The sequence below is a fragment of the Plectropomus leopardus genome, chromosome 12 (assembly GCF_026936395.1).
Source record: "Plectropomus leopardus strain MGB_pleo_1.0 chromosome 12, ASM2693639v1, whole genome shotgun sequence".
NCBI lineage: Eukaryota > Metazoa > Chordata > Actinopteri > Perciformes > Serranidae > Plectropomus > Plectropomus leopardus.
In genome coordinates, this window is record NC_142187.1 from 20,839,017 (window position 1) to 20,863,519 (window position 24,503).

At 39.4% G+C, this 24,503-nt stretch overlaps 2 protein-coding genes across 3 annotated transcripts in view; both read right to left on the reverse strand.

Annotated features, from left to right (window-relative positions):
• Positions 1-5,954, reverse strand: part of ptch2 (patched 2) — a 46,876-nt gene extending 40,922 nt beyond the window's left edge. The window contains exon 1 of the mRNA XM_088085443.1: positions 5,826-5,954. The gene's annotated coding sequence lies outside the window, so the exon portion shown is untranslated. The remainder of the gene's footprint in view (positions 1-5,825) is intronic.
• A 2,373-nt stretch (positions 5,955-8,327) lies between these two features.
• eif2b3 (eukaryotic translation initiation factor 2B, subunit 3 gamma) overlaps positions 8,328-24,503 on the reverse strand; it is a 42,361-nt gene continuing 26,185 nt past the window's right edge. For both annotated transcript variants that reach the window (XM_088085460.1, XM_088085459.1), the window contains exons 7-12: positions 20,628-20,764; positions 20,222-20,412; positions 19,235-19,297; positions 18,628-18,776; positions 14,107-14,210; positions 8,328-8,552 (exon numbers count right to left, since the gene is read on the reverse strand). In XM_088085460.1, the coding sequence (XP_087941586.1) occupies positions 8,500-8,552; positions 14,107-14,210; positions 18,628-18,776; positions 19,235-19,297; positions 20,222-20,412; positions 20,628-20,764 (697 nt within the window). In that variant the 3' untranslated portion in view covers positions 8,328-8,499. The remainder of the gene's footprint in view (positions 8,553-14,106; positions 14,211-18,627; positions 18,777-19,234; positions 19,298-20,221; positions 20,413-20,627; positions 20,765-24,503) is intronic.

The window sequence follows — 24,503 nt, forward strand, 5'->3', positions numbered from 1 at the left end:
AAGCAGAGTCGGAGCTGCCACCCACAGTCTCACACAAGATTAATTATGATAATGCATTTCTTTAGCCCTTTGTCATCGTAATGAATGGTTGCCTTTCTGGGGGAAAAACACACAAAACACAGAGAGAGACAGAGAAACACACTTTTCTTTAAGTCTTTGTTTGTGCGGTTGTAACAGAGGTATTGTCAGACGCAGCTAGCAGGTGGTAATGCAAACTCAGACCTGTAGCTTTAAAAGAACGCAGAACCTCACAACTGTGTGTGAGTGTGTGTGTGTGTGTGTGTGTGTGCCTGCATATGTAAGTATATGTGAGCAAACATGGCTGAAACGGTATAGCTTTTCAAAAAAAGAAGCTTTGCACTATTGTGATCAGTTACAAATGATGAACAAGCCTGTCAGAGAGGCTGCTATCTGAGCACTTACAGCTGACTTTTAACGCAAATAAATTATATTTAGATACATTTTTGAAGAACTTCAATGAAAAAATAAGCCATTTTTACCATATGAAAATTTTCTTAAAATATTTTTACATATTTTTTACATTTTATAATATTAAATCTCTAATATCGTACATTCCAGAAATCCTTTCATTTTAAACATTTCCTTTATCTATTAAGCTCATTAATCGCTTTGATATGAAATTGAAGAGATATGTTATCTTTTTATTGCTTTTATTATTTTTGTCTGTTTGTGTTGACATCTTGTGCCTTGAATTTTGCAATATTTTCCTTCTTGTTTTAACTTTAGTTGTCTTGTTTTAACTTTTTTGTGGTGGAATGAAAAAGTTAAAAGTTTAAAAAGTTATTTTAACTTTATGTTAGTTTTGTCTCACTTAAGTACAAGAAACTGGACATATAATTTAACATTTTAAACAGAAAAAATATGTTTGAAATAATTTATAAAAGCCAATCTGTTTGCAGTTCCAGCTGTAGATGTTATAAAGATTCTCACTAATGAGATTAGAAAGAAAAGGTCACCTGAGGGTGTAAAGGAGGTCAGTCTTTTGCTTCTTCCTGTGATTTTACTGTGAAAACAATTTAAGACGTGATCCCAATCAGCCACCCAGTCAATGTTTAGTTAATTAGCTGGGGGCCTCCGCAGTGACAGACAGGGATATCTGGCTTAGTGTGTGTGTAAGGCATGTCACTGAGGTTGTTATCCCATACATGGGATCTGTGTCTCCACACACACTCTTTGTTGGCCAAGCAACATAAGCAAGTGTTGTATCTCTAAAGCCTGTAAAAAGAGTGTTTGTGTGTGCATGTATTCAGATGTTTAAGTTAGAGATGTGTTGGTGTGTGTGTGCGTGTGTGTGTGTGTGTTTGGGGGTGTAGCATCTTGAAAGGTAGTGTGTGGGAAAAAAGAGGGAGGGAGGAAATTCATTTGTGGCCGGAGAACACAGAAGACAAATTGAGGAAGTGTTGTGCTAATGTGTAGGGGTCAGCAGCAAACACACACAGGTTTCTGACTGACTGCCACTTGGGTGGCCCGCTCGCTTGCTCTCTGTCTCTCTCTTGCTCACCCACGATCAGCCCTCAAGCCATGAAGCCACCCAGCAACTCAGCCAACCCCCCAACCCGGAGCTCAGACTCCACCCCACCTCTCTGTGCATCTGAGGATGTCTATGTATCGCACATTTGTCTCCACCGTCCATCCAACACATCTATCTGGGACGATGGTTCTATTTTCCTTTTAGGGTCCTGCCGAGGCAAAAGCAGAAACCAGTATATACTGTATGAAGTCAGTCAACATGTTTAGGTTTTAGCTTTTGACACATTTTCTCCACTTGCTTCCCCTTATTTCACCTTTGATGTTGTTAAAATGATCTAATTACACATATTTTGTCTTATAAGTCCACAAAATTCCAACATGACATTCATCTTTGGAACTTTAAGGATCCCAATTAAAATATTGATATTTTTCCTCTTACCTGTAGTGATATTTATTAGTCTAGTTTGTTTTGGTTTGAGTTGCCAAGTGTTGGAGATATCAGCTGTAGAGATGTCTGCATTAAGTGCCAAAAAATACATTTGAAAAATTCAACAGCGATGTCTCTTTCCAGAAACTATGACACAGTTACTCAAGATAATCAACAGATCTTGTTGTGAGCAGTTTTATATAGGAACTATTTACTTTTGACCAAATTGTTGTTGAGTTTTTCAAATGTATTTTTTGGCACTTTGAGCACCACAAGTTCCATTATACTGGAGAGAAGGCAGACATCTCAACAGCTGATATCACCAAAACTCAACTTACACCAAAACAATCTAGAGTGATGAACAGCACTACAAGTAAGAGCAAAAATATGTATTTTGGATATGAGGGGTGAACTGTCCCTTTAATAAACCGACACACTTGAGGGTCTTTGCTTTAGGGGGATAATCTTTCTTGTTCTATTCGACTGTACAAAGTAAAAGCAAAACGAGCCAAACTATTGGGTCGCACATTTGTTTTGTTCCTAAATGGCGTCATTTGGTTGTTACATAGTCTGCGTCTCACATCATAAATCAAAGTTGAGTAGGGTCAAGCACTTCCTCCCCAACTTTATCTAATTTTTTTTTTAGATAATCCAGACTTTATTTTGGACAGTATTCATCGCAACTTCTTCCTCTGTAGAATGTAGTCCCAATGAAAACGATTTGGATCATTGTGAGTAACTTGAAAAATGCTTACTGATGCTAAATGTTGTCATTTTTAAGCACTTTGTGCACCACAAACAAAATTCCATTAACTTCCATTGTATTCCGGTGGTCGTACAAGCCAATATCTCAGAGCAGTGGGCCATAAAACCAAATTCATCATGGCCAGACACCACTTGTGATAAGTTTGTTATAAGTGGGAAAATATGCCTCTTGTGTTTTGAGGAACCCAGTCTTCTGAACTACTGACAAAGCATCTGTATTAGATTAAGAAAACAGTGTTTTGGAGGTACATATACGAGACAGTGTCAGGATAACATGTGCACAAGTGTCATATAATGCATTTATCTTGACTAAAAGCACTAAATGTTGACACCCATTGGAATGTTTCCCCAACCCGCTTTGGGTCCCTTCCCAGACTGTGAAAAAACACTGATGTGAACAAGCATTTCAATCTCCAAATTTCTGTCAACTTCTATGACATTAATATTCCAAAAAAGTGATGTCTTTATGGTTCACTCTGCATTCATACACAAGAAAACTCAACAAACTTCTAAGACGCTGCAACAGAAACAGATCTTCAAGCTCATTTTCTGACACAAAATAAAAGCAGCCAGCTTTTAAATGTCACTGCAGATGTGCGAGAGCATCTTCATTTCTTTATATGCCAGATTTCATCCTTGTTAAAACAAATCTTGTGGGCAAATGTGCTGCCAGCAAAATGGGTAACTGATGATAATCTGTGCATAAAAATGTTTTATTTTACAGATCACTTCTCTTCTCTCTGAATTTGTTTGGGACGCATAATCAGATGAAAATCTTCTGCAGAGATGTCAGTAAATTCCACAAGGCAACAAAACCAAAGAGCGACAGACAGCCTGATATATGATCTGCGGCTTGACATCTGATCTCCAGATCTGCAAAGCAAACATGCACATTTGTGTACGCCCTGTGTGCACACGCATGCATTCACTCAGAGGAGTGTGAGACAGCACTGATTAGTTTGTGTGACAGAGGATTAACAATGGTCACACACAGGTAAGCCTGCACACACACACATACACACACACACACACACACACACACGCACACACACACACACACACACATACACACACACACACACACACACACACCAGCAAACACATGTATGTGCTGAGAGGCGGGCTCAGCCACAGTGGCGTTGCATTGAGGGGACTCTGGGGTCTTTGAGTAAATATACAAACCTCTACCCAAACACACCCGGCTGCCAGATCTCATCATGTGGTTGAAGAGAGAGGTCAGAGTGTGAGACCGCTAAAAAGGTTAACACAGCCAAGACAAAGAGCACGGACAAAGTGAACCTTAACTGAGGTTTTCACCATTTTAACTCAAAACTGAGGTGACAAACGTCGTCTTTCAGCAGCTTTTCTAGTCTCTCTTGTCGTCGGTAAAAAACACCAAGTTGCAAAAAATTACAAAAATCTCTTTTCCAATATAGAAGTGAATGACTGAAAATGCAAAGAAAAAGAGGTATCTTCAAATGCATAAGGACACAGTGTGGATGAAATGGAAACAATGTAACAAGGAGATGAACGCAGGTATGACAAAGGGCATGGAAAAATACTGAACAATGAACTCACAGCGAGAAGACATTTCAGAGGTGGGGCTGCATAAAGAATCACATGTATGAAATATGTTCAAGTCAAAGTGTGACTCCTTGTTTTGCACTCCATTGTGCAGACAGACTACTAGCCACATCCCAAATTGATCCTATACACTCATCCTTACTGTTTACGCCACAAGTACACAAAAAAACCAACATGTTTAAATGAGAATTGATAACTAGTGCACAGGCTTTGGAGCCAGTTTAACATAGCGGCCAAAGTGTGGAATTACGTCACCTGTCACATGATGCCTCTGGGCCCAACCAGGAATTTACGAATTCAAGGATGGCGAAGGAACGGCCCACCTTACTCTGCCTCTGATTGGCAAACATTCTTACCCCGACACTAACCAAACTCACTCCTCTTGCCAAAACCTAACCAATTCAACCACCAAAGGCAACGAGTATTAGCCAGTCACACTGACAACAGGGTAGTTCATTCCTTCGCGATCCTTGGACTTGCAAATCTATGTCCGAAAAAAAACTTTTTTTGATGATTTGTGACATACATTTTATATAACTTTTGATGTGTTGTATTCAGTATGCCTTTGTATATTATTTGTTTTGTTGTTTTGTGAATTTTTTTCATGAAGACATGTTCTGTGTTGGAGAGCGCCAGTCAGCTCTGTTCCTATTGGCCCAGTCTGATTGTTTGAACCTAAGAGTGGTTGAGGCTGGTTGAAAGAGGTTGAATCACGTTCTTTGACCCCGTTGGAGCTCGGGGTTCAACACATGCGCAGTGTAACTGGAGCTGTGATATTGGAGGGTTACAGCTGATGGTGCTCGAAAGAAAGGGAAGGTGTCAGCTCAGGTGCTCTTCGAATGTGCAATTTTTGGCCTCCTTGGATGTGCTTGACAGAACTTTTAGGTACTCTCAAATTGGTGGTGGTCGATCTACAACGCAGTGTTGCACAGAGAAAGCATTTGTTTATGGTCTTTAATTACAGAGTGTTTTATTCTATGATAGTGTCCCAGCTTTGGAGCCTTTCGGCAACTGTACACCATATTTTACTGTGCTTGTGTTGTACGTATTTTGAAAACTCTTTCGACCTTCCGTGAGAGTCGATTGGCTCTCAATCAAGATCACAATCACCTGAGAAATGACTGTGTCTGTCTTTTCATTGCTTGCTCTGCTTTGTGATGATGATTTGAAAATGCCTGACAAAGATCTCTGTTAGATCGAAATGTTGCACAATTAAACATGACTCAGAGCTTCTAATACACTGAGTAGATTTCCTGTCTGATTCTTGCCAAAACATTTTTTTCTCTCATAGACTTACATTGGGGAAAGAGATGTCTGTTAATCAGATGACAATTTTTTGTCGAGCGTCACAACTTCTGTGCAATGTATCATTTCACAATTAGAATTTGATTTGGTCCAATATCATTTTGACAGTCCAGAAGAGCTGCACGATTAAGTTGTTTTATCCACATTCATGTTTGCAGAGCACTAAACCAGAGATTAGCCACTCAGCTGGCAGAAGTCTCCAGCACTTACTCAATTGGGCCCAACAACAAAGAAGATCCAAGTCATTTTGTACCTGAGAAGATGAACTTTTTTGTCTTCATGCACCACAGCAACTTTCATAGGAATGAACAGGGCCCCGCCTCCAACGCCGTATCCACTTTTCTTTATACATCCATGTTGTGAGCAGGTTTTCCTTTGCGCATTGCACTGTGGGAAAATAGCGTATATCAACAACACACTCAAAAGTTAATTGATAATCATATTTTGTAAGAGACAGGGTTGAAAAATGTTGCGTTCTACATTTCCATTAATGCAACTTTAAAACAGGATTTTATAACCCTAACATCATCTGGGTTATTTTTCTGACTTCAGAAATCTCTTCCAGAGCTACCAACATTATATGGTGGTTTCATTGGCTGAATAATGCCACATGGGTAAACTGATCTTGAAGTGTAAAACAAATAAAATGTCCCTCAAAAAAAGGAAGAAACTGGAGTGTCCTTGCTCTATAAACAAAAAGAAAAAAGCACAAGAAAAGTGTTGCTACGGTCTTCAAAAGGTTAAAGATTTCTGCTTTAGGAATCTCTTACATTGAGCAAAATCCAGTGTACTTCAGGAAACACCTACAAAGTTGAACTTTTAGCTCTGTTGGGGACTGGGGATGAAAACTTTTGAGTTCACTGCTATTCTTTATTTTATATCAGGCTTAATTATTGTTTCAGTGCAGTATAGTGCACATAAAACAGTGCATGATGCTGATGAACCATAACAAGCCACATAAGTAATTGCAGAGATAATCATAAAAACATGCCCATCTAACAGACAGGCACATCTAATGGACAGCTGAGATGGAAGACAACGAGACATCATAATCTCTGTCTCACACACACACACACACAGCAACATCACATAATCAGGCCACAAGAGACAGTCTCAATGACTCCTGCAAGGCCACAGACACAATAGGAAACAGAGGACAGTTCATCACTCACACACACTCACACACACATCCCTGTCCTCTTCTTCGTTCGTGACTAAGGAACTTCAAACCTGTAATTTAAGAAATGCTCTGCCGAAGGAATGCAATAAATCCAGTGACAGCAAAGGGAGCAGAGAGGGAAAGAAGAGGAGAAAAAAAGAACAAAAAGTGTCAAGCGGGAGTCAGTTTCCTCCTCTGCTGTGTTTGTGTGAGTGTGTGTGAGGGTGGGGCGTTGGTGTTAACTGATACAGAATCAAGCTGGGTGGTCCGGGGCCTACACATACACCATTTTTGTGTACAAATAAACTTAACCCCCATGCCATTGTGCTCACCCCTCCCACTGTTTTTTCCCTCTATCTCTGTTCTCCACAGCTGCACAGTGTGCACGTTAACACCCGTGCACATACAAACGTCCTCCCTCTCAAACACGGTGAATGGAGAGATTGAGTCCTGCCATTAAAGGAGACAGTAACAGCCTTATAATTACTAGTGTGGCAACACAATGACAAACATCTACCTTAAACTGAGTCGATCTGTCTCTGTCAAACACATGACGTCACTGATTTTTTTCAGAGAGCGACTTGACATTTTTTCTCAAAGCGATACAGACCAAAGTGTTCCCACACATTCTCATGAACAAAGCAGAAAGCAAGGAGAGAATAAAGAAATGTGATGATTAACAAAACGTCACGCACCGACACATTAGAGCTGTGTTACATCATCAGCTACGGAAATAAAATTTGCCATTAGGTAATACATTAGGTTATCTACAGAGGGTTACTGTGACGATTTAATTTCGCCCAATAAAACTCAATGACTTTTCCAAAACTTTCAATGATATTTAACCCTTTGAAACCTGGATTGACATTAATTTTCTTGTGCTGTTCAGACACCTTTCACATGTGTTTTGAGCAATGAGAAAACAGTTTGATTTCTTTTGAAAACATGGAAAAACAAAAGGTCTAAGAGTCTCTAACCGAAACATTGGAGCACATAATGATATTGCAGGGTAGACAGTGTGCGGGAGTTCTTTTTGTATTTTTTTTTTTCGTTGCAGAAAACATGGGAAAAAAAAGACATCTGGCAACTTGGCCAGGACAAATTGCAGGAAATAAGTAGATTAAGAAAATAATTTTTAAGTAGCTAGGGAAAAGTGTTGAGATAGCTATATTTATAATTATCATAATATTTAAATATACATATGTATATTCAGATTATGTTACAGAATTAATATTTTCAGCAATTTCTTTCAGCTCATTGCTTTGTTTGTTTTTTAAAATAATTTTCAGGTAATTTTCTTGTACTTCTAGGTAATTTCATGCTAAATATTTGGGTAATTTTTTCTTATAAGTTGCTCATCGCCATCGCCTTCCTCTCATGTTTTTGAAAGAAATAGAGCCAAATTGCTCATGTTAATGATTAAATGACTTTTCCAGAATTTTTAAGTATTTTTACTTATTCCATGACTTTTCCAGGTCTGGGAAATGTGTTTGTGAAATTCCATTACTTTTCCAGGTTTTCCATGACAGTGGGAACTCTGAGACACTTAAATTCCTTAAAAATGAACAAAACAAATAAAAACATCAACATGCTGAGTCATGGGTTGAAGCACTTGTCTTTATTTGGACACAATGTACAAAAAAGCCTATGAGAAGAGAGTGCAGAACCGACAGGCAGCATCCAGGCTTCTGATTGGTCAGTTGGCCGATGAATAAGTTTGTGTTTTGATGCTCTCTGATTGGTTAGTGAGGTGATGCCACTCTATCCCCTAGATCTCCATCAACTGGTCCGTTCCAACGATGACCTCGTTAGTCCTCTCAGCTAAGGAAGAGAGAGAAATTTACAAATTCACAGAGAAAAGAAAACTGTATAGAAGTTGGGATGCCGCCGAGGTACCAAGTCAATGCCATTATTCTTAAATGTGATTGTGCTCATTTCTCTCCATGTAAAATGCCAAAGGAAGAAGAAGAACTCCTACCAGCACGGAAGAACAAGTGGAAGATAGCGACAAGTGCAGCTGCAGCTTACTCTAATCAGATACCCATAAAGTCATTTCTGCATATTCTAGGGCTGACACTTGATATCAACAAAAGCCAGAGATTGTATTGTTTTAATTTGCTGTGAGCTGTAAATTTACCACTTCTTCACCTTAAAGACTGGTCTCTCTTTCCCTGTGACCCCCTGCCTGCATTGCGCAGCTGCAAAGAGTAGTGTGAAAATCAAGAGCACCCACTCCACAGCAAAATCTGGGGACCAAAATGCCCCCTGAAGTACACTGCACAGAATAAATGACTGCTCTACTTAAAGCAATCTCAGTCAAATGACGGTCTCTGACTGATAACTTCAGTCCCTGAATTTCAAGGAGCAGCCCTTGCATATTAATTTTAATACCACACTGAAATAAATGGAAAACAATGGTTGCCTGGCAAAAAGGGAATAAATATGCAATTTGTAGTTAATGACCTAAAACATGCAAACTCAGTGTATACTGTTATAATTCATTTAAAATCAGTCCCAGAACCTTAAGAGTGGTAAGACTTAGGTCATCCTGACCGCTACCTGAACCTCACAGAAAGAAATTGATGACGCTTGAAACTGAGTGTGCCAGCATTTTCTCACTATCACTCTCAACCCAGAGCTAGTTCAGCATGAGGAGAGCTGCTGCTGCTCCTCCCTCCGTCACTCCATCTCTGAGCATCGGTACTGATCCAAAGCAAACGGTGGCAGAGAGTAATGTTCCATCCACACAGACAGGTTTTAGTGTGAAGGAATCTGCTGCTCAGAACGAGTTTCTCCTCTGCCGTGTGGAGGGGAGGACAAATGGAGCATGGGACGGCAGGAGAGGGAAGGAGAGGGACGATTTGGGCCTGTTGATTCATCAGTAGCTTATACAATGTTTAAATGTATGAGGACTATATATTTACATATTCCTCCTGCTGGGCCAATGATAATATACAGTTACAACTCTGACCCAAATCAACAAACAGAGAAGAAAAATAAGCCATAGGGGCATATTCTTACCAAATATAGTTGTATAGTTAAATGTGATCACAGTGCACCATTAGATAATAACAGTGTCATCTTCAAGAAACAGCAAGAAGACAGACTGTGTGTACTTATCTACAATATATATTCACTGTTTTAATGTATGCATGTGTGTATTTATCAAAGTATCCAGAGGAGAGGTATGTACCTTTAAAATATCAACACCTGACAGACCTGTGTGTGCGTGTGTGTGTGCGAGTGTGTGCGAGTGTGGCTAACTAGCAGGGTGGTCCTTAGCTGCTAACAGCTTCAGCAGTGGAGTGGGTGTGTAATGTCTTTTGCAGCCTACGCTCTGCCAGCTAGATTAGTGGTGAGAGACAAACCTGTTCTTTCTTACGATAAAAGGAGGACTAAAACAGGTTTATCAATAGAGGAATGCATTATGTAGATGAATCTAATTTGACCAAATCTAGGTTACCTGATCAATAAACTGGCAGAATTTTGATACTACCAAAAACTGTTGAGGCAGGTTCATAAGTGGATTACAGTGGACAATATACCAACCACTGCTTTTATTATTTTTTTTCCATTTCCATATATTGGTATTTTTAAAAAATCTTTTATATCTCAATTTCTTATTATCATTGGTCTTCCTTTCAATTAGTTTTGTGTCTTATCTCCTGTTTAATTTCCTCTTATTTTTTGTCTTGCTGTAGTTCAGCATTATTTTTTAAACAAATTTTAAAAAGGTGCTATAAAAATACAGCTATTATTACTGGGTATTGTTATTATTGTTAATATTATTATCATCCCATTACTTAAATTAGTTGGAAATATTTTACAAATAAAACATTAAAATGTACGTATTTAATATTAACATCATCTGACATCTGAGTACAAATAGCTAGATGTTAACTATGTAAATAAATGGTTTTAAAATCCAACCGTCACCATGTATGCCACACTCTGACTATGCATGCAATTATGTTGCCAAAAAAAAAATCCTGAAGATTGTATCCAAATACTATAGCTTATACAAATCAGTAAACACAAATTCAGTCAAAAATCGAGAAAGTTGGACAACTTTCCAATGTCAAGCATATCTGCCCAAAGAGGAAGTAAACGAACTGGTGCTACCTGTACTCGCATTATTTTCCTCTAACATATTGAATAATATTTTTGTTCTTCTGATATTTTCTGGTCTTTTTTTAAAGTAAGAATCAAAAACAGCTTTAAAGTTAAACAATTAAAATTTTTTGGTGCCTGTGCAGCCTTGTTTATTCACTGTGTCCATGGAAAAGACGAACACAGCCGTAAAGCTCTCCTTACGCAGAACTGATTGTCTGTTTACTTTTCTGACATCACTGCATAACTCATAAATGTTCAAACAAGCTTAATATTTGATTATTTGTGATGTTATGCATGAAAACGATTCAAAGATACTGACGCATTTCTTTCAAACTAATTTGGTCGTGGATGTCTGGATTTGGCTCATTTACAAGGCACTTGGCGCAGAGCTGTTTTGCACGCTATGACATAAAGGCATAGAGGCAGCTCTGCGTAGAACTGAATGTTCAATCGCACACTGTACTACTTGCCCCTTTTTGGACGACATTGACCTCGCTCTGGCCGGCACTATCTCAAACAGTGGTAAACAGTTTGGATGCGCTGGCTGCCTCCTCAAAAACCTTAAAATACATCCTGTTTGGATGATCAATACATTTTTAGAAATTCTGACTTAAGGAAACAGAACAGCAACAAAAGTCTGAAAACACAAATAATCATAATCTCTCCTTTTTCCCCATTCTTATTCAGACCTGGAAATGACTAAAATCTACTTCCATGTGTAGATTTGAGTAGATTTGAGAAATTGGCCATACAGACTCATCTGTGATCCAAGATTATGAGAAAAGATGAACTAATTTCCTATGTTTCCTTTTTGATTTCTGCTTAATCTGCTTAGGGTGAAATGGATTTTGATATCCACCACATATAATCATATATGCCAGAGGTGAATGCGCCAAATTTCTATAATTATGAACAACTCTGTGATTCAAGAACCTGCATTACAAACCTTCTTCAAGTATGAACAAATGGTCATTTTTCTATTGCTCTTCCTGAGGTTTCTCCCCTCTTTTGTTTCCTGAATCCACATTAAGAATAAGAGACTGCTGTTTCGCTGTACAAACTATAAAGCCCTCTGAGGGGAAAATTCAAGGTTTTTAAGGTATGTAAATAAATTTTAGGCAACTATATAACAGCAGATCCCTTTTAAAAAAGCATATTATAAAATAATAATCAAAGACAAAAACGGTAACAAAAACAACAGTGTGTCTGCAGCCCCTTTTACACTGCATTTTCAAGGTGGGAATTTCTCGCCGTTATTCCACCTCAATGTTCTTTACAAAGGGTACAATCGTGCAATGAGAAGACAAAGTTGTCTCGCTTATAAGCGAGCAATGGAGGTAGGAAACAGAGCTGATGATGTCTTTGCTAGAGGGACAACAGACAGGACCGGACCATGGACCATACGTGCGTGATGTTTTGAAGACATGTTATGTGTGTGATCCACCACAGGAGATTTAAAAGCTTAGCAGCTTATAGCAGTTAGCAGCAAACTCAAAGAAACGAACAGCAACCAAACATGTCAGTAACAACGAGGTCCGGGAGCTCCTTACCCTCTGAGCAGAGGACGAGATCATATGACAGGGATAGTAAATAATGTTTTTTCCATGTTATGCCATTGTTATTGTTTATAAAGTGCTGTTAATGTGTATGCTGTATGTCATATTAGAGGCCTACACTGAGGCTGTAAGATGTCACATTTGTCATGCCGCTTTTGTTTATGGGATGGCGACATGCTATCTAAAATCACAAACTGGAGCGGAATGATGCCGCCATTATTTGGTGTTGTTTAAAACAGCAAAGGTGGCATAAAGAATGTAATTTGTAGCAACCCTGTTGCTGAATCTCTGTGTAAAAAGGGCTTCAATGTGTCTGTGAGAAATATTTCTAGAGACTTTTTGTCCATCAGAGACACAGAGGCAAGAACAAGGCATGCTTTGATTTTTTATTTCTTTTTTATTCATCTATTCATCCTCCCTTGATTATTTATTACTATGAATTTTATCCTTTGCCACTGTGTAGCGCTTTAATTGACTTGACGATGCATTTATTTACGGTGCGGTTTTTCAAAACGTTTCCATTTCTGGTTCAGTCTTTGTTTGACTTGAGTAGTATCTTTGTTTTCACTTGAGCTGGAAAAATTCTGTACTTATTTCTGATGTTGTCCTTAATGTATTTTTTGTGTTTTGATGCCTGCTGCATATCAAATGTCCTTCAGGATAATAAAGTTGAAGTTGAGTTCAGGCTGGAGCTTTGCAATTGTGTGATTGAACCTTGGCTATAAAGTGTATGCAAAACAGTTATGCAATCAGGGGTCCAAGTTTCCAGTGTTCAATAACATAATGTTAGCAGCTCATTCCCGTCCGATGTGAAAACATTTGCCAAAAAAAAAAAAAAAAAAAAAAAAAAAAGCTTAAGTGAGATCAGTTTTGATGTAGCGATTGCTCACTGGATGCTCCAAAAACTCTCAAAACATTTTTAAGGCGAGTTTAGCTCAAATACACACTGTTGTTACTTAGAGCACCCTGTTGTTCACTCAATTAGGCTGCTCAGTCTGGAAGCCGAGCCTGCTCTCTCTTTCTCTATATGTGTGTGTGTGTGTGTGTGTGTGTGTTGGATGTGGCTGGAGGCTGCTGCTGTTGAATTCCGGGTGGTCCTGTTCTGGCCCTGCTCTCTAACCTCTCCATCAATGTGACACACACACACACACACACACACACACACACACACACACACACACACACACACACACACACACACACACACACACACACACACACACACGCGCGCGCACGCACAGACAGCTAGCTTTGGGGACAAGAGGATTAAAGAAATAAAAAAAATCTCTCTGACAAATCTCTCTATCACACAGTCTCCAGAATTAAGAAACTTTCCTTGTTGGCTTCAACACTTGGCACTTACACACAGATACCACACACATACATTAACACCTTATCTGAGTCAGCCGCGAAGTGCCGGGGGCTTTAACAGATAGTGTTTATTTGTTAAGTTGTTGCACTGAATGGTGCTGTAATGTAAGGTGTTACTTTGTTTTTTTCTCTCCATTCTTTCAGTGTCCAGTTGATTTAATTTATTTTGCTCTATTCAAATGCCTAAAATGTCCTTTCAGCTTCTTTAGGTAATGAGAGTTTGTTGAGCGATGCATCATGTGCTGACAGTTACTGTAAGAAGAAATTAACTGAATTAAATATTTTAGGGCAGTTATTTTTTTTTTTGTGTGTGTGTGTGTGTTAATGCTCCTCACCCTCTGGTTCGATCCGTTGTCCATTTCCCACCAGACAGTACTTGAGGTCGGCTCCTCGCCCGATGACAGCATTACTGCAGATCACGCTGCCCTGGATATTACACCTGGAAAGCACACACACAAATCACATTAATCACATTTTTTCTATATTTTCTAAAGCAATGGTACCCAACCTGTGTGTCAGGACTCTGCGAGATAAATCTTTGGGGTCACAGGATAATAAAAGGGAGTCAAAAAAAATAATTATATTTGTGTTACATGCTTATTTTGTTTGTTTTACAACTTTTTCTTCCCTGTAGAATAGTTCATATCTCTTTAGGACTTCCAATAAAATAATCTGAGGGGAAAAAATCATTCATAGCGGGAACTGCTCATAGCTCATTTCCACATTTTGGCCATAAGAAGTGATGTGGTCGCACAAGAAGATATTGCTTAATTTGAGGCATCACAAGTGAAAAAAAATAGGGCACAGCTGTTCTATAGACTATATTACATGCTGTGTACAGTCCCATGTAGGTTGCCAAAAGTACTGATACTTTATAATTTTGGGGAAGAAAATCAACTGGTGTTCAGCCTGAGGCTGTTACAGCATTCTCCTCTTTTTTATACTAGTATTGTATCATTATACTCAAATTTCTAACTTTGAGAAAATACCTTGAAAAATATCGATATTCTACACCATTTTTTATTCCATGAGGGAAACTGCCATTGAGGGCATACTACAGTACTTTCAGTATTATTAAAAGATGAATGCTACAAGGCTATACCATGATGACATCGATTTTTCTTTCCTTGGTAAGTAGCAGAGAACAGCAGAATGACTGAAATAAATAAATGAGAGAGCGAGAAAGTGCAGCTGGTCCCAGGGAAACAATATGGTGGAAAACGGGTATCAAAATCGTTTCAAATATTCAGGATGCATTATATGTTATTATATTTTTGACAAAACTTGTCAAAATTTTCAATTCTGGTATCATGACAACATTGCTTACATGGCAGTTTATAGGGATACCAAGCTAAAAAATAACGCCGTCTAATATAACAGACCTGCAATAAACACACTCTTCATGAAGGTTTAATGTTCAGTGTTTGTTTAAACTTTGTTACAAAATAAAAAAAAACCCAACAGATGAAACAATAATGAAACAGCCACTCAACAATATCTGCTAACCTTGAAATACTTTATACGAGCCTGAAAGTGGTGAACCAGTGACTCATTTCTGATCGTTTGCATACTCTGAGTAATTAAAGATTAATATTTTGCTGGGATACATTTGGTGGTGTTAACACATTATTTTCCAACTCTGCTGTTTGCACTTTGGACCCGCTGGAGATTCGAACATGTTTATGGTTCACACTCTGTTTTCTTCCTTGTACCTTATGTAAACACACACACACACAGGCACAAAAACACAGTTTGGAACATTCATACTGGGAGCTGCCCAGTACAGCCACAGCCCTCCACTGTTGGCTGTTAAGCTTCTCCACTCGCAGAGTCGTGGAGCGAGTGCCATACAGGAGGTCAAAGTGACAGTAGGAACATTCAGCCCCATCGGGGATCCTCCCACCTGCTCCGAAGACCCAAACATATCCAATCAACTGAACTTAATGACTTGAAATTAGCATATATATTAAAGAACAACAGCCGCCCACGCTGTGTGCACACGTGTGTGTGTGTGTGTGTGTTTAGACATTGTTGGCTCCGTGCTGCAGTCCCACCTGAGCTGGCAGTGCCAACCCACCATGCACGCTCACATTCAGCCAAACCATCACCATAAAATTCTTGGAGGGGAGACACAGACAGTCTTGTGTGTCCTGTGTCGGCTAACCGTGGAGGGCGTGTATGTGTGAGTGCGTGGGTTAGAGAATGTGCGTTTCAGTAGCTTGGGGAGCCTGGTGGAGAACACATGTTGGTCTTGCCCAGGCAGTGACGCACACACACTTGGCCCTCCGCACCTCACACACAGACAGGTTTGTATTGGCCCATTCTATTCAGGTGGTTAGGCCTGCAGGGAGAGGGAGAAAGGAGTGTGTGGATGTGTGTGCGAGCGACTACCTAGGAGGTGGCGGTGGTGGTAGTTGGTGATGGGAGATTACAAGATTCAGAGTTTTGTAACATTAGAGAGAGAGGGAGAGAGAGAGAGAGACCACCAAAGAAGCTTCGGAGCTGAAACACCACTAATTACTAACACCAGGGCTCCTCTTTGCCATGACCCCCCCATCCTCCCTCACACACACACACACACACACACACACACACACACACACGTCAACCCCCACCTCCTGTGCCAACCCCCCTGTAAAGTTGACCCTTACTATCCCCCTTCCCAAACACGCAGCGCTTTGTCAACAAGTTCTGGTCAGCTCCAAACAAAGAAACCAGAAATGCGAGGGGTTTCTGCGACATGGCCGGGGTCTGCTAATCCCCTCACACTGGCTCTTTCTTTCCTTCTTTCTCCTTCCTTCTTATGTCCTCAAAAAAAAAAAAAAAGAAAAGAAAGAATTGCAATTTCTTTCTTGCGTGCTGGCTTGCTTTCCCCTCGCTTCTTTCTTCCCTTCTCCCATCTCTCTCGTTCTTTCATGCCTTTGTGCGTGCACCTACATGGGCATGATGAGGGTCCCCATGCTGGCTGGCTGGGGTCCCTGAAAGGCTTAAGAAGAGATGGAGAAAGACAGAAAGAGAGAGTGAGAGAGAGAGAGAGAGAGAGGAGAGAGATAGCATTGAGGCCTTGAAGGAGAGAAAAGAGAGGGAGGAGTAAGAAATTGAGATAAAAGAAAAGGAGCCAGTGAATGAGTGCATTAAAATCCAGACTTGAGGCCAAGATGAGTCTGTTTCCACCGGGGTTTCTGGCTTAGACACAGAGCAGATCAATCTACATGCTAATTCTACAGTGGCTACTGGCGCTCTCTGTGCACGTCTTCTTTTGTTGCAACAAAGCAGTCAATTTTGACCACTTTAACTACTTGCTACATTTCGAAAATCGTGATTGGCAATAGGACAAGATAGAACTTTATTTATTCAGAGGGAAACTGTGTGGTGTACTGATGCATCACTGTTCATACTGGGCCTGTTTGCCCGCGTGAAATCATGATGTGGCAAATACAGTATCTGCCACGTCTTGCATGGTCCTCCACAGTTTTCACACCAAATTTGGAATTGAAACTCCTTCCCTGAGGTAATACCTCCAAGGTTGAAAAATAATTATATATGGTCACTTGTGGCTCCAAAAAAACACAAGATGGCTACAGCCAAACTGATGAACTTGAAACTTCAAAATGGCAGTCCACAAACCAATGGTTGATATCACGGTAGCTACGTTCATTTTTTATACAGTCTATGTTTTCACTGCGGATTTCGAAGAAAATGAAGTAAAACACCTCTTGAGCCCATTTGATGGAATAGTGCAGCCTTAAAAAGTGTCTAGGGTTCAAATATTTCACTGTAAATATCAGAGAGCCAACTTTAAAGGGACAGTTCCCAACCAAAATTAAAAATTTCATATTTTTACTCTCACTTGTAGTGATATTTATCAGTCTGCAATGTTTTGGTGTGAGTTGCCAAGTGTACCTTCCCTGGAATATAACAGAACTAGATGGCTCTCAGTTTGTGGTTCTCAAAGCACCAAAAAATGAATTCTAAAAACCCGACATCGATGCCTCTTTCCCAGGATCATGAACTGGTTACTCAAGATGATCCACAGACGTTGTTGTGAGCAATTTTATGTAGGAGCTATTTCATTTCTACCAAACTACCCCCCCCCCCTTCCCCACCAACCATATCACAATCACAAGGAAGTGAGTGACGTGAAATTCCATACGCAGTGGGAATCTTGGTATAGGCGAGTAAATTAGCGACTGAATGAAATATATGGATGTTGTGTGTTTCAGTTCAACAGATTTTTGTTTGTTTGGAGCTGATCTCTGGCTGGTTGCACAGCAATAGATGCATTGTTAACTCAGCGCTCCCTGTTTGACCCCACAGAGCTTGGAAAACAAAACCTGTTACACCTCCCATCAACAGACACACATCCACAAGCATCTGCCTTAGACAGACAGACAGACACACACGTTTGCACATAGCAGAAAATTCAATGGAAAGACACGCAGTGAATGAAGGCATACCACTGCTTTAATATGTGAAAACCAAACAGTGTTGAAAGATGAGAGGGAAAAAGTTAAGTGTCTTTTGGGATAGTTTTTCCTGGCAACATAAAATCACTCATCTCATTTTGAAATCTTTGTTTACTAAATTCTGCTGCTTTGTCACATAGTATGCATGTACTGACTTATCCCTTACAAAAGCTTACTATGAAGATTAAGACTTAAATTCATAAACATGCCTCGAAGGTTTCAGCCTAAATTAATGTGTTTGAAAAAGCACTTCCAAGTACATGTTATCAACGAGTGTGTACGAGTGTGTGTGTGTGTGTGTGTGTGTGTGTGTGTTATCAACGAGTGTGTACGTGTGTGTGTGTGTGTGTGTGTGTGTGTGTGTGTGTGTACAGATGTGTTTGTTCTCACCCCTCCTCGATGGTAACCCCGTGCATGATGATAGAGTTGGTGACTTTGACCTTCTCTTTTACCGTGGTGGAGTTTCCAATGGTGGACCTCTTTATGGAAGTCTTATCTGCTACCTGGCACTGTGCTCCGATGATGCTGTCCGATCCCATCTGAGGGCAGAGCAAACACAAGGTTAATAAGGGCTGCAAGAGTATGAGAGTTTCCTGGTATGATAACTGTCTTCAAAAATGTTGTGGTATCACAGAATTATTATTTTTACCAGTCAAAATGACCCTTAAAGGAATGAAAAACAGAATGGTTATTTTTGGTTGAATACACTTTTTTTTTTTACTATAATTGAGATTTTTTTAATGGGAGTATGTTTAAAAATTCTCCCTTTTGAAAATAACTAAAATAATATAAAGGTCTCCGTACATTCATTTTTTAAGATAAGCAATTGTAAAGGTACCATTAATTTTCATATCACAGTAAACCTTGGTAACAGCATACCACTGTAAGCCTAGCTGTATATCAGGACAATTACTCATACTACTGATCAAGAGGAGAATGTAAGATAACAACAAATATGACAATGGCTATAATGGTATTTCTACTGCATGAAACTTACCTGACATCTCTCAGAAATGACAGCAGACGGGTGGACTGCCGGCTCCTCAACCAGCTTTGGGGCCTAACAGAGAGAACACAGTGAGGTAAAAATAATGCAAAGATGATTAAATAACTTTAATGACTGCCCAAGAGGAATGGGTAATTGGGCCATGTATGCAACTTTCAAAAAAGAATGCAACTCTGCAATAAGGCTTCTGCAGCTTATGATAATTTTTCATTCTTGATTCATCTGCTGATTATTTTCTCAATTATTCATCTAGTCTACGAAATTAAAAAAAATGGAGCTTTTATTCTTTGCACAAACCCGATTAGGCCCAACCTGACCCACCAGGTGCGGGCAGACCATAATTTCTCGATATTCCCTCAGGCTTTAATCAGGTTGTGTTCTTGTCAATTTTTTAGAGTTAGACTGTTCTATTTATATATGATTTAATAACCAGTTAAGTTTCACTTCCGCTGTGCTTGGCTTTCTGTTGCTCTATCTCTGGAGTACTCTCTGCTCCTCTAAGAGTGTGGTGCTCTGAACCGAATCGTAGCCTGTATGCCAAAAGCGCCCGGAATTTATTAATGATCCCATTTGTGCAAGAGTCCACTCTGGCTCTTGGAGTGGCTGTTTATGGTTGCACCGTGTGGCACAAATGTCAATTTGTTGAGCCCACAGTGATGTCTGCAGTTAGCTTTTTTGGACCAACTATCAGGCCCAAACTTCACAGCGTTCAATTCACTGTAACACATGAAAAAACAAACAAACAGCAAACTATCACATTAAAGAGACTGCAAAAAGATGTTTAGTATTTTTGCTTGAAACAAGTGATCAGTTACCAAACTGTTGAATATTAATCAACTAATCTTTGCAGTTCTAATACTTATAAAATTTGAAAACAAACAATCAAACAAAACTTCACCTTGTATGTACAGAACATGCACATCTGAAAATGCATATTTAACAAAAACCCTCGAGGGAGCAGGCCAACGTCAGACTCACCAGTCGGTTTGCTTCTATGTAAGCAGCTAAAGTGTTGACGCGGTAGCAAAGACCCTGGTCAACGATGTGAACATAGCAGCGGAGCTTTCCTCCGTGGTAAGCCTCGCTCATGTCACCGCGGTGGTCGTTCCAACAGGAGCGCTCCTGGGCCAGCTGGAGGAGAGGCTCGTCTCGTGATGAGATAAGGAGCTCTGGACAATAAAGAGAGACAGAAGAGAGGCAGGCAGAGTTAAAATGAACTAGGTTACGCACAGTTGTCCTTTTTTGTCAGCTTGTTAGTCAGTCTTCTTTTACAGAAAAATGGATGGCTGATGGCTGATTAATAAATCCCAGGGCTATTCTTAATAGGTTACACAGCTGTTGATTTTGATGTATGAAGTTGTGATGTGTCAGTGCATACACTCACCATTGTTCGTAGAGCCATCAGTCATTTTCTGGTTCTGATCCTCTGTGTCGTCTTTGATTTTCGGACTGATGGTTGTTTTGGAAAACTGCTTCCTCACCAAATATGGTACCAACTCACCCCGGAATGAAGAAATGGACCTACGGCACGAGAAGAGGAAAAAATAAATATGATTTCCAACATGATGATCAGCACTCTACAAAATCATCAGTGTCACACAAAAGCAGAAAGTCTATGATCCTGGTTTAACGTGCTGTCGTTGGATAATGGTACGCTTCCTAATCATCACTTTGTGAATTAAGTGTAACTCTTAAGCCCCTTTCCCACTGGACAAAAAAAACACAAGCACCCACTAACACCTGGTTTTTGTATGGAATGGAAAAGATCACATTCAGCAATCACCTCTGAGAAAAACGACTCTGCAGTAGTCACGAGTATCAGTGCTTGAACCTTGCTCAAACTTTAGTCAGCATTTAGCTGAGTTTGAGAGACACTTTGGGTAAGTAAGCGTTATAAAATAAGAACTAACCACTGTAAGATTTACACTGACCTCCATGCTGCTTTCTTCTGTTTACTGACCTGTATTCCAGCCTGTCCGTGACACACCAGTAAAAAATAAACACAAGTGCATTCTTGTCTGTTGGTCTTCTGGCAATGGAAAAGAAGTCTATAGCCTATTTTTTCTGTTTTTTTTCCCGCATTTAAAAAAACTTACATACACGCACTAATTTTGGTGAAAAAAAGAGTATTAGTGAAATACTAAATCAGCAAGTAAGGAAATATGTTTGTGAAGGAGCTACTTCCTGTATCCTTAAGGTAATGGGAATCAAAAATATAGAGACAGCTGAGTTTGTCAACACGTTTGCTAGGACCCTACACAATTTTTCCGTTTCATTTTCTCTTGCTTTGCTGTCATTTGTGCTCAATATTGGATTCTTTATCAACAGAGAGAAAAAAGGCCAAGGTTGTGCCAGAAACTTACAATAATGTGTAGAAAGAGAAATCCTAAAACAAATAAAGAGATTATTCCCTTTAGCTACCCCAGTTTAAGTTTATGCACTACGCGTAAAATCCTCAGGACACTGATGTCTTGGTAACATAATAATTCATAGAGTAACATCAGACTTTCTGTAAGATTAATGAACACCCATCACATCAGTTGGAGTTGAGCATGTATCCAGGCCACAATATAAGTAGGTCTATATTAGTTTACAGTAGCAATTGTTAAAACTTAGGGATTTTTAGTAAATGCAAACAGACAATCAAATATCAGAACTGTAACTGGACTGTTGGTAAAGGCAAAATAAAGTAATAAAAAAATGAATGTTAACAAATGCAGTGAATAATGTTTAATCTAGTTATTGCTACTGAACATACATCTTATTTAAGAAAAAAAACTAGGTCATGACAATTAGCACCTCAGCTTTTTATGATGACTTCAAGTCTCCCTCTGTGTAAACTCGGAGGTAACTTCCCCATCTTAATTTCTTTTTCCTCTTTGCACTGTGCTCAGTGTTCCTCTCCACCACCCCACACCCCCCTCATTCACTTGCCCTCTCTTACTTTCTTTTAAAGGGAGATTAGAATTTCCATCTGAATGACAGGAGAAAAACAACAGTTACTCTGTCCATTTCTCTCCTTGAGCAAGAGACACAGAAAGAGCGCGGCGGAGAAAGGAAGAAAGAGAGAGGAGCTGTTAAAAGAAAGTCCAAGAAAAGAGCTGAAGAAAGAAATGAGTCATCTAACAACAGAGATGATAAATGGCGGTGGCAGAGGGTACGTTAGTGATGTAATGACGTAAGATTTATATCTACATCTCTGAGGCAAATGTTCTTGTGTACCTCTTTGCCTTGACGACAAATATTCAGCAGGGGTGAGGAGATTTGTGTTTCTTGGCTTGGCTTTGGATTTATGTATGTGTCAACTAAAACTAAGCACGCGATCTAATATTGTTAAAATTTAAAACTGGACAGTGACTGATTTCCAAAATCCAACCTTTAGCCAAGTACCCTCTTTTCAATGGGACCATTTCCAAAAACTGTTCAGAACACACATGTTGGCAAAGTCTCATCACAACCCCGTTTTGAGAAGCTCGGCGCCATGCCGTTCCTGAGCTCGCAACTTTGTCTGGAATGCTTCTGGATCGAGTCCCGTCCTTATCAAAAATGTCTGATATTTTTGTCAGCAGTCTTCTAATGTGCTACCTCAGATCTCTTAAAGTGTGGACAGTTCGCCAAAAACTTCACATTATCAATGGTCAGGATGAATAGGTAAGACTCCTCTGACAAAACATTGTCTGGAAGGCAGAACAGGAAGACCTGATCAGGACCGTTTTTGACAATCAACTATTTAATGTAACAGTGGCACAACATTTTGTGATACAAAAATGTATCACAATGTGTAAATGTAATGTAAAACTTGGTAATTCAGACAAGGGCGGTGCCTTATATAACACAGATGCATTTTCTCATCAGCTCGTGTTGGGTTGTCTCATCACTTTTTTGGATATTCTAAAAAAAAAAATCTAACCCAAAAAGTTGTTTATTAACCTAATCTTTGCCATAACCCCAAGATTAAACCTACTGTAGACCTCACGCCTAACTAACCAGGCTGCTAATAGATTCTCAAACTGACCATCATAACATTCACAAACTTGAAAATACATACAACAAAATAGTGATAAAATATATTGACACTGAATTATGTCCAACAAAAATCTACTCAGATGGGTGGGGTTGAGTTGGGTGGGTCTGAATTCTTCTATCAGTCATTTTGTAATTAACTACCTGTAGCTCAGCCCGAACAGGCCACAAAGACGGACTATCAAGTTCCATGTGCATAGGTGTAAGACCAAATAAACAAATTATAGTTAAACATGAATAATATATCCTGTATGCATTCATACTTGTGTATCATTCAGTCTAATTTGCAAAAGCTTTAGAAACAAAACTAGCTTTTACTTTGCCGCTCAGTCCAACTTCTTATTTTCAACAAAACACACTGTGATAATTGATTGGATAAATTTTGGGCACTCTTACAAAGGTGCACAAAGGTTACAAAGTATGACCATGCACACAGAGCACTGAGACGGTCATGGATCTTTCCAAAACGTTTAGTGCTGCGTCCTGCAAAACCACAACCAGCTGGGGGAAATACCATGTTTTTTGGGAGTCCCATGATGAGTATGCTGCATTCAAAGTCATTTTTTGGCTTTCATTACTGGATTTGTCTGATTTCCAAACCCACCTTAAACTCCTTTTTCCAAATTTATTAATTAATTAATTTATTTTTATTTTTTTTTTGCCACCTCTAAATATAACATTAGTATTTTTACTTTGGAAATTAAGTGTTGCAAGAGACAGCATTCCAATGTTTGTTCTTTATTTTGTGAGGACATTTGTGTCTACGCATTTTATATTCTTAAGCTTAAGCTAAAACGAGCCAATCTATGCATTTTTCGAGAAAATCGATGAGAAATAAACATATAAATGAAACACTGTTTTTGGACATTATATACTAGAGGAGGAATTAATTTTCTATTACATATTTAATTAATACTTTGTTAACTTATGTAAGTGCATCAAACCATGGGGCCTTTTGAGAATTTAAGTGAATCGTGAGGTGACTGCATTGTTGTACCCCTACCTAACACCACTATGTCATCATGAACAGCTATTTCAAGTGCAAAACATTTTAATACAACCCTCATATCATATAGATCCTTTGATTTTTCTGACCAGTCTAACCATGCATGTCGTGCCCGGGCGGCTCCAGAGGGCTCCCGTGACACTGTTTCACTTCAGAGGCTAAAGGCCTAACAGCCTGCCTCAGTGGCACATAGTAAAACAAATTAACACCTCGCTAGAATACCCTGCTAAC